At 33.7% G+C, this 13,114-nt stretch overlaps 2 protein-coding genes across 3 annotated transcripts; one reads left to right on the top strand and one right to left on the bottom strand.

The window, feature by feature from the left end:
* Nucleotides 1-205: 205 nt before the first annotated feature.
* Nucleotides 206-3,711, top strand: LOC136229542 (peroxisomal membrane protein 13). Of its 2 annotated transcripts, none has more exons than XM_066018400.1 (5): nt 206-361; nt 858-1,097; nt 2,013-2,314; nt 2,904-2,996; nt 3,153-3,711. In XM_066018400.1, the coding sequence occupies exons 1-5, from the start codon at nt 337-339 to the stop codon at nt 3,363-3,365; spliced, it is 873 nt and encodes a 290-aa protein (XP_065874472.1). In that variant the 5' UTR covers nt 206-336; the 3' UTR covers nt 3,366-3,711. The 2 variants fall into 2 exon arrangements, with proteins under 2 accessions (XP_065874472.1, XP_065874473.1); XM_066018401.1 differs by lacking the exon at nt 206-361 and adding an exon at nt 415-550.
* A 5,556-nt stretch (nt 3,712-9,267) lies between these two features.
* Nucleotides 9,268-12,568, bottom strand: LOC136230927 (F-box/LRR-repeat protein 12). The gene is made up of 4 exons (XM_066020137.1): nt 12,308-12,568; nt 11,903-11,970; nt 10,838-10,982; nt 9,268-10,758 (listed from the first exon to the last, which is right to left on the bottom strand). The coding sequence occupies exon 4, from the start codon at nt 10,627-10,629 to the stop codon at nt 9,439-9,441; it is 1,191 nt and encodes a 396-aa protein (XP_065876209.1). The 5' UTR covers nt 10,630-10,758; nt 10,838-10,982; nt 11,903-11,970; nt 12,308-12,568; the 3' UTR covers nt 9,268-9,438.
* Between the last annotated feature and the right edge of the window lie 546 nt (nt 12,569-13,114).

The following is a 13,114-nucleotide window of genomic DNA, read 5'->3' on the forward strand; positions in this document are numbered from 1 at the left end:
TTTTCTCATATTTTCATAAAAGCCCTTGATTTAAAGCTTTTAAGCTAGGTTGACTATTGTTATGCTAATGAGTTTATATTTATTCTATTCATGTTCAAGTTCGGTTGGAATTTGAAAGTAAATATTCTTTTTATTCGGATTATATATAGTAAATTCCAAGTGTTTTCCACGGCGAAAACAATACCAATAATATACTACTAGTATATAAAAAAAGAAAACGCGGTCTGCCAAATCACAATTAGTTCCAGTTCCACACACGAATTATTGGCAAACTTCTCTCTCTCTCTTTTATGTGCGGTGGACGGAGATAATATCAGCCCTTGATTTCCACCGTCCATGGACTCCAACTCCCAGCAAACAGGTTCAATTTTCATTTTCTTTTTAGTTTATCCTTTTGATTTATCTTCTTCCGTTTTCACGTGCTCGCCGGATTCTTTTATGATTGTTTTATTTCAATTTTGGGTTTCGAATCGATCACCTAGGGTTTCTTTCTGTATCCAATGGTCCTACTCCTTACTCGATTGTTGATTTTTTCCTGTGAATATGATAGGTTTGTTATCTTCTTAGTAGTTCGTAGATTTTCTTTTTCTATCAGATTTCAGCCATGAAAATTGAGGAAAATTCCAGTATTGGAGATTTCATCTGTTTAAGTTATAGGTAAATCGATCATTGATGAGTACTATCTTTGATTTTCTTCAAAATCATTCGACTGTTTGTTCTATCTGCGTCAAGGATAACCGGACATGTATTGTAATGTTGGCTGGAATTTTTAGAATTTGAAATTAATGGAATTTTTTTTTTATTAGCACATTCAATTTGTTTTTAGATTGTTTGTAAACCGAAATTTTCAATTTCAGGTGGTAGTCCACCTGCTAAGCCTTGGGAACGAGCTGGCGCCTCTTCTTCTGGTCCTACACCTTTTAAGCCGCCATCACCTGGTAGCACCAGTGATGTAGTTGAGGCATCTGGAACAGCACAGCCGGGTGAAATTGTTTCAGCTGCCAATAGAAATACAACAATGGCCTCAAATTCTCTTGGTAGGCCTGTACCTGCTAGGCCTTGGGAGCAGCAAACATACGGGAACAGTACATATGCAGGTATATTTTCATCATATTCAATATGTTAATATATTTGTAGGCATTCATCTGACTCTGAATGTTGTCGTCACTTTTTGACTCTCACCATTGCAATGAACTAATTAAAGAATGAAGGTTGTTCTTATAGGACGCTCACTTTCCTAGTGCATTTGGATCCAGCAAATGGAAAAAAAAAAAAACACTATGAAATTAGCTGACTTGTTGGACTGGCAGTAGTTCCTAGCTATAATCATAGTTGCTGAGGCGTGCCTTTAGGCAAGGCAAGGTAGTGAGCCTTAATTCCCCTAGGTGAGGCGCAGTTTAAAAGGCTCTCGCTTTGTGCGCCTCGCCTGAGCTTCGAAGGCTCTCATCAAGGTGCGCCTCAGTAACATTAAGGGTTTTGATTAGTGTTTTTTTAACAGTTGATTAATCTCAACCACTGATCTAATCTAGTAAACTTGATTTTAACCCTTGAGGTGGAGTGCCATGAATTGAAAAAAAAAAACGAATTCCTGGAGTGTGAGTCTAAGAAAAGGAAAAAGCAAAAACAACTCCTCATGCGAGAGCTAGGCCATGTATGTCACTTATAGATGAGGAGGATGAATATGAAGAGGAGGAAACTGGAGATGAAAATATAGTGGAAACTTTGGAGAGGACGGTATTACTCTTGAGGAGGATCTTGATGATGATTATTAGTTTTTTTGAATTTTTTTTTTGTTTGACAATGAATGCTTATTAGTTTATTAGCATTAGTTAGGTACTTAAGTATATGTCTCTGTGGACTTAACTCGTGTTTTTGATATTTAATATAATGTTTTCATGTGGTTTTATATTGTTTGCCTGGTTATAGGTGTTTTTTTGTTCATCATGACTTATGCTTTAACAACTATAGCTATAATTGTGCATGTGCTTATTATCTTTTTCTGTCCAATGCAGGAGGATATGGGTCTGGCCTAAATTATAATTCTGGATATGGTTCCAGTATGCTTGGGTCTTCATATGGTGGTCTTGGAGGGTCTTATGGTGGTGGAATGTATGGAAACAACATGTACAGAGGAGGAGGTTATGGCGGTGGTATGTATGGAGGTGGCATGTATGGTGGTGGGGGAATGTATAATGGTGGTCCCATGGGTGGTGGCTATGGAATGGGTATGGGTCCTTATGGTGAACAAGACCCTAACAATCCATTTGGTGCTCCACCATCTCCTCCTGGTTTTTGGATGTCTTTCTTGCGAGTTGTAAGGAATCTCATTCCCTCTCCTTCTTTGTCTTTATTCACCACCCTCCTCTCACCCGTATGGTTTTTCATGGATTTGTTCCTTGAAGTTTAGATAGCAGTGAGAATATCCTTTGTTCTTGTATATTTGAGATGTAGGAAATTTCAGGATGGTTCATAGCATGTAGCGAATAAATGTTGCCTTGTTCTCATATTTTCTGATTAGACTTAAGCATCAATGAGTAGTTCTACATTCTCCAATCTGATGAAAAATACTCATTATTCCCAGATCTTAGGTCTTAGTGCCTTTTTTATTATTGACTCGTTGAAATTATTTCTTTGCCATCAAGGGAAAAAACTGGTAGTTTAATGTGTATGAGTATGCTTTTTCGCCAATTTAGCTAACTAATATCTACTATTTTGAAATGTATAGTATATTAGTAATGTTGTTTGTTTGATATTCTTGCTTATCTTACTGATTCTGATTTTGTTTGCTTAAAAAAGGCAATGATCCAATGACATTTTTACTAGAGTAGTTGTTTTATGAAATAAATACTGCTCTTATCTCCAACAAACGAAAATTGTATTAAGTTGATATGTAATGATGGCAGATGCAAGGTGTTGTGAACTTCTTTGGCCGAATTTCAATTTTAATAGACCAGAACACCCAGGCGTTTCACATGTTCATGACTGCAATGCTCCAGGTAAAATTTTACCTTATTAAAGAAACAAATTATGATTCACTTCTCCTACCTGTAAATAGATGGAAACTTCGAAATGAATTAGTTTTCAGTGTTGCCTCAGCCAGGGTGAGGCATTAAAGTGCAAGGAAAATAACTCAGTACTTTTGTGTTGTGTAGCTCTTTGATCGATCAGGCGTGTTGTACGGAGAGCTTGCAAGATTCGTTTTGAGAGTGTTGGGAATCAGAACAAAACCGAGGAATGTTGAGAGACCTGGACCTAACGGACTTCCTGCACCCCATAACCCACATGGGAATCATAAATTCATTGAGGCTCCTAAGAGTGCTCCTGCTTCAGGTGCTGCATGGGATAATGTATGGGGTGAATCCTAAAAGCTAAGGTATCGGTTTTCACTCTCGTCAGGAAAACAAGGTTGAATTTTTTGGAATGATCGATGTTGATGCACGTGTTAAGGTTGGCTTACTAAGGTAATCTGCTCTCTGCTTGAAATAAAGGTCTCTCCCTCTCTCAAAATTAGGCCAGCATACGCCATGAAATATCTGTGCCTAAATGTTTGTGTATCTGTACTAATTACTAAAGGCTCCACTATGGGGATAGGGGCGTGATATAAAGCAACTTAAGAAATACTAGAATATGAGTTATCTGGTAAATTGAAAGCCACAAATATTGTTTAATTAAATATGTTCAAATTCAAAATAGTAAGAACTTCAATTAGAATTATTATGAGGCGGCTAGCTATTCAATTCAAAATTATTATAAAAATCATAAAAGATGTTACGCATTGGGATTTCTGGAAAAGGATCTGAAATCTGGATATATGGCGATTGTAATGCATACTGGAAAATTATTTTCCATTTGTAATATTATTTGAAAGTAATTTTCTTCGTATGGTTTGCGATTGCGAATATGTATTGGAAAAAATTACAATACTGAATGCGTCAACTGCAATTATATACTGAGGGATAGTGAAAGCGATGTATTGAGACACATTATTTAATAGCACATTTATTGTTAAAGGAAACCAGTGCCATATGAGCATTAAAGGTTTTAAAAAATAAAATGAATAATATTAAATTCTAATGGGTAATGAGGTGGAAAAAGAACTAATGCCGTTCTTAGTTGGAAGAATGAATGGAAAAAAAGGGTCGTTTAATAGATGTCCAATCTCCTTTACTTATTTAGAAATAGGGTTCACATGAGCAGCTCGATGACTTTATAAAAAATTGATCATGTTTGGTTCGATTTATAAACGAGTTAAGTTTGAGTACGATTTTGAGGCTTAATTTGCATATGAGCCGAGTTTGAGTATAGTGAAAATTTGCTCAGGTTTATGAATAAGTTTATGTATAAGTTCAATCGTAATATTCACGAATAAGCTCATGAGTATCTTGACTCGGTCAGTTTTTTAGTAATCGTATTTTTATAAAGTTGGTAATGGTTATATGGAACTTTAATTAATGTTCATAAATGAAATGTTTGTGGAAAAATTCATGAACATCATTAACGAGCTAATGAGCCGTTCGAAAGCAAAATTTGTGAACAAATAAATGAGTTGTTCGCGACTACTTGTGATTGGATAATTTTCTTAATGAATCAAGTTTGAACAAGATGTTGAGCTTAATCGAGTTCGAACTTGTCCATTTTCTGCTGAGCATGCGTAGGTTAGAGCTCGGTTCGATTATAACTTTATTTAGAAAAGTCAATTTCAGTTTTATACTTTTGAAACATCATCTTTACGTTATGAATTTCTTTAAAGTGATTTGCTGCTTTCTTGAGCTTGTTTAAAATAATAGGTATTTCAACTCGTCTAAAATCGTTTTTTGCTTTATCATGTGGATTTAAGGGAATCAATAGTTCAATTTAAATAAGTTCGGGGTGGAAATTGGACGTTTTTTTAAGTATAGAGGGTATGAAAAGTATACCCTGTTTGTTTATTTATTTATTTTAGGCTTTTATTGAAGGAATGAAGGCATATTTAGCTCATGTTTCAAAATCTTGTCATTTGCTATTTGTTGTTTATTTGATAATATTTGTCTCCCGAAGTATTTTCATAGGAGGTAATTAACCAATTTTGAATGAAAAACTAATTGATTTGTAAAATTTTGTCACATTGTACAATTTTTTATAAGTGGAATGTAAATATAAAGGAGGTGAAATATGGATAAAAGATGCAACTATTTTATTTCATGTTTGTTCTAAAGATTGGGTATGGAGGTAAGGGAAATATAACAGTCTTATCCCTCACATCTTATGCTAAAAGAGGTGATGTAAGGATGTGAGGTAAATTGTTGTAATGATGGAAAATTTATTTTGTCCCTCAAATCAATGTTATGTAATTTAAGTCGGGGTAATATAGTAAAATGTAATATTTTATCTATATCTTAATCTAGCCTATCAAACATGGAATAATAATTCAAATACCAAATAATAACCTGTTATTGAAAGAAGAATTTTGTAAAGTATATGTTAAGAAGGGCTAACACAAAAGTAGTTTTGCTTTTTGATATCTTAAGGAATATTCTCTTGTATATTCTTTGACATGTGGATGGGTACACTCTTTATGATCCCGTATCTCTCATAGGGATCGACTGATCTAAGTTAAGGAATATTTTTTGAAGATGTTTATAGTACCATCCAACCATGTGTATCAATATCCACCGTTTGTCCTAGAATTAGTATAACGAAAGTATAAATCCTTGGATCATGTGAGGCGATTGCGTAAAGGATGGATGCCGTATGACAAAGCCACGTGAATGAAATATTAACACTTTCCACAGTTTCATAGTTTTAGAAAGAAAAATGTAATTCAAATTTCATCATTGAATTTCTCTTGGATAAATAATATGTATTGATTTTACTGAAATCACGTAGATCTAATAATCTATGTTGTACCAACCATTAGTTGTTGAGATAAACTGTTTCCACACCTATTAAACTCGAAAGGTAAAAAATAAATAAAAATACGGGTAATAAATGCAAATCAATTGGAAAATAAATCAAAGATGTACATATTTTAAACAAAATCAAAAGGCATAAAAAATATGGAAACCAAAAAGTGAGGATAAAATAATAGATGAGATGAGGGAGAAGGTTTAAAAATAAAAAGCACCTATGGTGCTTTTAGAGAGAATGAAAGAGATAAATTTTTAGTGGGAATGTGAGTTTCATTTTATTACCTTGGGTAATTAATTTATTAGTCTCTATATTTTGACAAAATACTGTTTAGTCCCTGTATTTTAAAAAACACACGGTAAAATTTCTAACCTTTTTCTCGATGAACTGTTTAGTCCCTAACGTTTTTCTCGGTGAATTGTTTAGTCCATGCCATTAGACTCTCATGAAGATTCTGTTAGTCAATTTGGATTTGCGTTTTTCTTTTCCTTTATTTTCCTTTTCTTTAAACTCTACTGCATCTGAAATCAACTTTGAGTGTTCTTCTTCTTGATTTTCTTCTTAATCGTTCAAATTCGTAAGCATTGGGTCTGTTCTTTTTCTTGTTCTCCATACAAATAGTTTCTTCTTCTAAATTAGATTTCCTCTTCTGAAATTTGAAGGTAAATAGTAAAGAGTAATTTAGTTATTTTCGAATTCATAAACGGTAAAAAATCTAACAAACAGATGGAAGGACTAAACAGTTCACTGAGAAAAATGTTAGGGACCTTACCATGTGTTTTTAAAAATACAGGAACTAAACAATGTGTTTTGTCAAAATATAGGAACTAATAAATTAATTACCCTTTAAAATATTACTTTCTACATCGATAGTTTATTATTATGGCATAATAATAAGGTGGTATTCTCTTTTTTCTATATCATAATATCGAGTTAAGGTTTAAAGCACGATTAGATAAATCTATTCAAAATGTTAGTTTTACCATGTGATCGATTACTTTGTTAGAGTTTCCTAATAACCTATCCAAAATGCTTATTTTTTTACTTATTATTTATTAACATTTGTTCCATGACCTATTAAAATTGGTAAAGTATCAACTAGCATATTTAGTAAATTATTGCTTGAGATTTTATAAATTTTGATAGATCTTGTAGTAAATGTTATCTAATAATAGATAAGATAGTAAATATTAATATTTTGAATAGGCCAATAAACAAATATTACGAAATAAAAGGCTAGTGGTGAAACCAACATTTTAGAGGTCTAGGTCAAATAATGCTTTAATCAAATGATTTAGTTATTAGGTTTGGCTTGGAGCATCTTCAACCAATTCCCTTTAATTTCCTTCTTTATCCCTAATTCTCTATTTTTTTCTTTCTCAATCCCTATTTTTTTCTCCAATCCACTATTCAAATTTCTTCTCTAAAAACAATATTCTCTTCTTTATTTTATTTTACATACCACATTTATTAATATTATAATATCTTTTACATTTAAAACATATCTTTAATAATAAAAAATATAATAACACATTAAATTAATGTTCCCTATAAAATAGGTAACCATTTTCATTCCCTTCTTTTAGGGAAGAATTCTGAACTTCCCTAAAGAAGGGAAGGATATAGGGAGGGTTCGACTTCAACCCTCAATATATAAGCATCTTCAATGCTCCTTCTGGAGAGCGTTGGAGATACTCTTATAGTGCCATATTCTCCATAAAGTTTAGTTTTTATGGGGCATAAAATCCATTTGTTCCCTAAGCTATATAACTAAAAATAATCAACCCTTCATTCTCCTCAAATCACCAATAGGGTCTTTAACCTTAATAAAATCCATCAATTAAACCCTTCTTTTCATTAACCTGTTACAATTCTTAATTATATGAAACAAGGTAAGTGATTTCTGCTACCAATTTCTTCTCAAACTTCTGGATATCCAACAACTAAATAAACAATACAAGGCAATGTAAATGATGTTGTTGCTGATCCAGTAAGAAGGTGTTCATAAGGGACTGCACTGATATAATCCGGACTCAAAACATTTCTTCACACAGTTTCAGACTCTCTTGCCATCAATATGAGTGACAAGAAGTCCTTTGAACCAAGGTAAATAAAACGGATGGTTTAATTGATAAGTTTTGCAAAAGCTATGAACTCCTTTCCTAATTTGAGGAGAATGTTTGTTAATTGATTTGGTTCTATAATTTAAGAGACAATATAGGCTTTATATCCTAACAGAGAAGGATAACAGTTATGTGGATGTAATTGCTAAAAATCAGAACTATGAAACCTTTACTCCTAAGTTAAACTTTGTGTGCGAATAGAAAATAGGAAATGCGATACTGTTGCTCATGAACTTGCAAATTGAGGGACAAAGCCTTTCATCACGTCCTAACAGTTATATTCTACACTTTTTCTATTGAAGACTATGAATGAATACAACAATCTTCTCTTTCTCTCTGTTTCTCGTTCTTCTTTCTCACCCCTCTCTAGTTTCTTAAACTTCTACTGGTACTAGAAAGAGTAAAGAGCTTATGCATAATGTTCTTTCAGATGAGGCAGTGCGACTATTGAAATAACACTATGGATTTTTCACCTAAAGTGCCACATTACCAATTTCTAGCGCTGTCACATTTTTCCTTTGTTTGCTAATGACACACAGGCCCTTATTTGTAAAGTTTTTAACTATGGGACTGTATTTACAAATTGACCAAACTACATAATTTTATTTTATTTTGTACTTTACCCTTAATTTAATGTGCTTTATTATTTTATGCAAAATAAATAAATAAAATATTAAAAAGATTAAACAATAAATAGTTTTGAAATTTAACTTTTTAAAAGTTTAAGGGATAAGATACTAAAATAACATTAAGATTTTAGGAGAAAAATAATTTAGACCTTACGTAAAAAAAATTAGTACAACTTACAACATTTGTCAAATGATGTAATTAAACATTTCACTACCAGAAATTTACACAACATTTAATTATTCAGTTGGTTGATCTTTTTCCAGCTACTATCCATAATTTACGATCCCTAACAGTCTAGGTGAAGAGGGATTAACAATACAATTATATGATATCTTAATTTTTTATTAATGAGACTTTTAACGGCACTATTTGACAAACATTACAAATAAAATTATATTATTTTATACGCAGGAGGTTAAATTAGCTCTTTCCCAAAACCGTGAAACTATTTCGATGTTGTGTTTTAGCTTTAATTAAAAGGGTTTCCAAAAGAAAACTCCTGCTTAGTGCATTCAAATCGTTACTCAACTTTATGAAAAAAAAGAAATACAATAATTTTAAAATCTTCTAACAATAGATTATAGTACAAGCTTGTAAATTGTATTATGAAGCAAAAACAAAAAGCTAGTAATTAGTATTTTCCTTTATTTATTTGAAATACTGAATGGCTTTTGAGTAAACATGTATAGCAATATCCAATCCCAAGAGTTTAGAGAGTTTGAAAAGGCAACTATCATATTTCCAAAACAAGTTGGAAATCAAAAGCTAAAAAAGCATTTGAAAATTATGAATTGTCCACTCAAACATTGGAATGAATTGATTTCCATCTGTTCCAGTCAGGTCCTATAAACATAATTTCTTCTTCCTTGATCTCAACATTACCTCTGCACAACTTGAAAGAGAGTATTGCAGCAGGAGACAATCTTGAACCTGTGCTCATGTACAATACTGAAAGTCTTTTGCAACCTTCTCTTAATGCCATCAATCCTCTATCACATAAATTCCGGCACCGATTCACATGAAGTTTCTCTAATTTATTACACTTCATTCCAATTGATTCCCATCCTGATATTCTAACTTCATGACACAATGCCAGGTTCCATTCTTCAAGCAATGGACACCCTTTTGCAATTGTCATGATTGATTCATCGCCTATACTTCTGCACATTCGCATGTTCAGGATTTTAAGCCTCATGGCAAGACCACAACCGATTTCTGCCAAACCATCTCGCGGAATAGACAAGCTTATACCAGACATGCTTAAGTATTCAAGCCCTCCGCCACTAACAATTCCTGCAATCCCTTTCGGTTGAAGGTTACATGATTCAGCATCTATGTAAGATAAGGATGGCGAGCACCCTGAAAACCCGGTACCACTTATTTCTCTGCAACAAAATATCTTAACTGCCTGAAGCTGATAGCATGCTTGAGAAATTGCTCTCAGTCCACAATCAGAAACAAGTGGACAATACGAAAGATTTATTCGCTTCAATGCTGGGGAATTCATAGCTAAAGTTTGTAATCCGGCATCAGTTATATGACATCGATAAAGACTAATCACTGTTAGGAAAGGACAACTAGTTGCAACCAGGGAAAGTCCATTATCTGTGAGCTCAAAGCAGCAATCCAGATAAAGGGAATGCAACTGTGAACCATAAAATTGTAATGGCGTTAAAGCTGAATCGGGTAGATCAGTGCAACCAGACAGAGATAAATGATTTAACTGCTGAAAACGGGCAAGCAGTCTATGGAGATGGTAGGCACCAATAACAGTGCTTCTCCAAGACAACGATGCAATGTCGTAAACGGAGAATGAGCATTGGAATTGTAATGATCGACGGCTTATGTTTTGAATATTAAGCCAGCGACGACAAGTCAACCCGAATGATTCGCGATCAGAACTACAGTCAAGAAATTGGAAAATAATATAGAGGCAATCATCGGAAAGGTGCATGATGGAGGTAACACCCTCATTTGAATGGTTTTCCATATTTACTTTGTTAGCACTCTTCTGAAGGCTGTAAAGCTTGGATTTTTACTGTGAACTTCTTATAAACCGGGCTAGATGTTGCAACAGAATCAAAACCACAGAGAGCACGAGAGTCTCCATAACCATAGCCTATATGAACCCCACATTTACGACAAAGGAGTTTAGTTTTTGAACGATGACGACCCCAATAAAAAGGCAGACAGTTTACCTCATCGACCTGTGTGAAACGACTTAGGTCAACAGAAATGAAGGAAATATGACCTTTCCTTATAGATTTGTGATATTCAGAATCTATGCCGGATGTAATTCGATTAGAAGATAGTAAGTTCAAAGGGTATCCACATGACCCACAACTGCAAAGGAGAATGTAAAAGATATCACTACCAGACATTAATAAAGCAGCTTATAATTTACAAGCAAAAGAGGATAAGCATAATGGACCAACACATCAGTGAATTTCACATGGATATAGCAGATAAAAATGTCAAGTAATTTGAAGATCTTGCTCTCATAACTTTGTAAAACATCAAGGCAATTCAAGGTCATCAAGACCTCTCCTACAAAAAGAGAAGAGACACCGGAATTAAGAAGGTTTGCATGAATTCCTTAAGAGGAATTTATGAGCTTTTAGCTCAGTAGTGGTACTGGAGTCGTCTGCAGGTCTAGCTTAAGCCCCAGTTAGAGCCTCTCAACAGATTCAGAAAGCGAAAAAGAGAAAAGAACATTGAGGGGTGAAAACAGTATGGTGATTTCCAAAGCTTAAAACCCAATTTGTAGCGACAAGACGACGACCCAAGTATCAAGTGGAAAATAAGGCCTGATAGAAATACTTTCGAAATTAATCCGAATGCAACAGCAGCAGCATCAGCAACAACAACCAAGCCTTATTTCCAAACTAGTTGGTCGATTATATCGATTCTTCGTTCCCATTCATTTCCAGAAGAATCCATGCATAGGATGTGATAAAAACTTCAACTAATCTAAAAGCAATCACTAGAAAAGATAAATTGAGAATACAAGTATATTGCACAGAGTAGCAATGCCACAGAGAAGTAATCTAGTGGTCATATCTGCTAAACTCACAGGAATGCCTGAAAGTCAAAGCTGTGCACATGAAACCTCACCATTAGACAATATTAGCTTAACACAATCAGATTATTGGGATGAAGTTCACATGACAGCAGATTGATTCCAAGAATTTGGGTTAATTAGAGAACACAATATATAAAATAAGCCATATTGACAGGAAATCCAAAGAAATTGGAAATCATACACAAAAAGGTAGGCACACATTAGCCAATCCAGCTGATAAGGAGAACTAGTAGTTCCAATCGCAAGTACCTTGATTCAACCAAAACAGCAATTGAGATTAAGCCATAGTTTCACATAAATACACATACATAGACTCTTAAAGCAATAAAGACAATTGAATAAGGATGCAGATAGAATTCCAGAATAGAAAAGATCTATTCAATGATACAAGTTCATTTTTCCCCCTAATTTGAGTCATCGGGAATACCAATGAACCCAGATAACAAATGAATGGAAAATCAGCATGAAACCCCAATGCAACCAAAATATTGACACATAGAAAGAAGCAAACTTTATGGAGTGAAACTGAAATTGGTCAAATCCAAAAGAAAACCCAGAAAGAAGAAGGCAAATAGAATAGATTTACCTATAAGAGACATGAGGTTGGGACATTCTCAGTAAGATGATCAGAGAAAGGGTTTGAGGGATCCCATTTGACTTAGTATTATCGAGTGAATGAATGGGAACAGAAGAGAGGAGAAGACAGGTATTGTTGGATTTAGCCAATGAGAGGAGAGAGAGATTTGATTTGATGGGGTTTTAGTTTCGATGTATTGGTTTGTCTTTTTCAACTATAGAATAGAAAAGAAAGCAAAGGTTGTTGACATCATCTAGGTTGCCTCAGAGTGTGTACTACTACTACTCCTATTCTTCAATTGCTCAAATAAGTCTTCTTTTTCTTTTTCTTTTTTCTAATTGATCAAATTAAATTACGTAATTTGGACGGAGGGGTAATAACCAATTAGGTATAACTTAATTACGAAGATTCAACTATGTTGAGATTCTTCGGAATAATTAAATTTATACATATATGTCTTCAAATTCCTATTTTTCTATTTATACCTATTGTCATTTTTTTTTAATTTTAATGCATTAACCCTTTAATTTAATTTGTAAGAGCATTTTTAAGAGAATTCTTTATTAGTCTCCTAAGTTAAAATTTAAGAGAATTTTTTTATTAGACTAGTGATGAAGTGGAGCAAGCCTTGAACTATTTGGAGAAAGCTGATCCAGTGGCAAAATTGAGATTTTGAAGTTAAAACGGGGTTGTTGGAATTTAACGATTTTGAACCCTAATTTTATTGGATTCGGCCAATTGCATCAAATCCATTGGTCGGTGAACGTGTTTTTTAGCCACCTGAGGTCGTTTTGGGCATCAAAACGGCAGTTTTGT

This window comes from Euphorbia lathyris, chromosome 5 (genome assembly GCF_963576675.1).
Source record: "Euphorbia lathyris chromosome 5, ddEupLath1.1, whole genome shotgun sequence".
Classification (NCBI taxonomy): domain Eukaryota; kingdom Viridiplantae; phylum Streptophyta; class Magnoliopsida; order Malpighiales; family Euphorbiaceae; genus Euphorbia; species Euphorbia lathyris.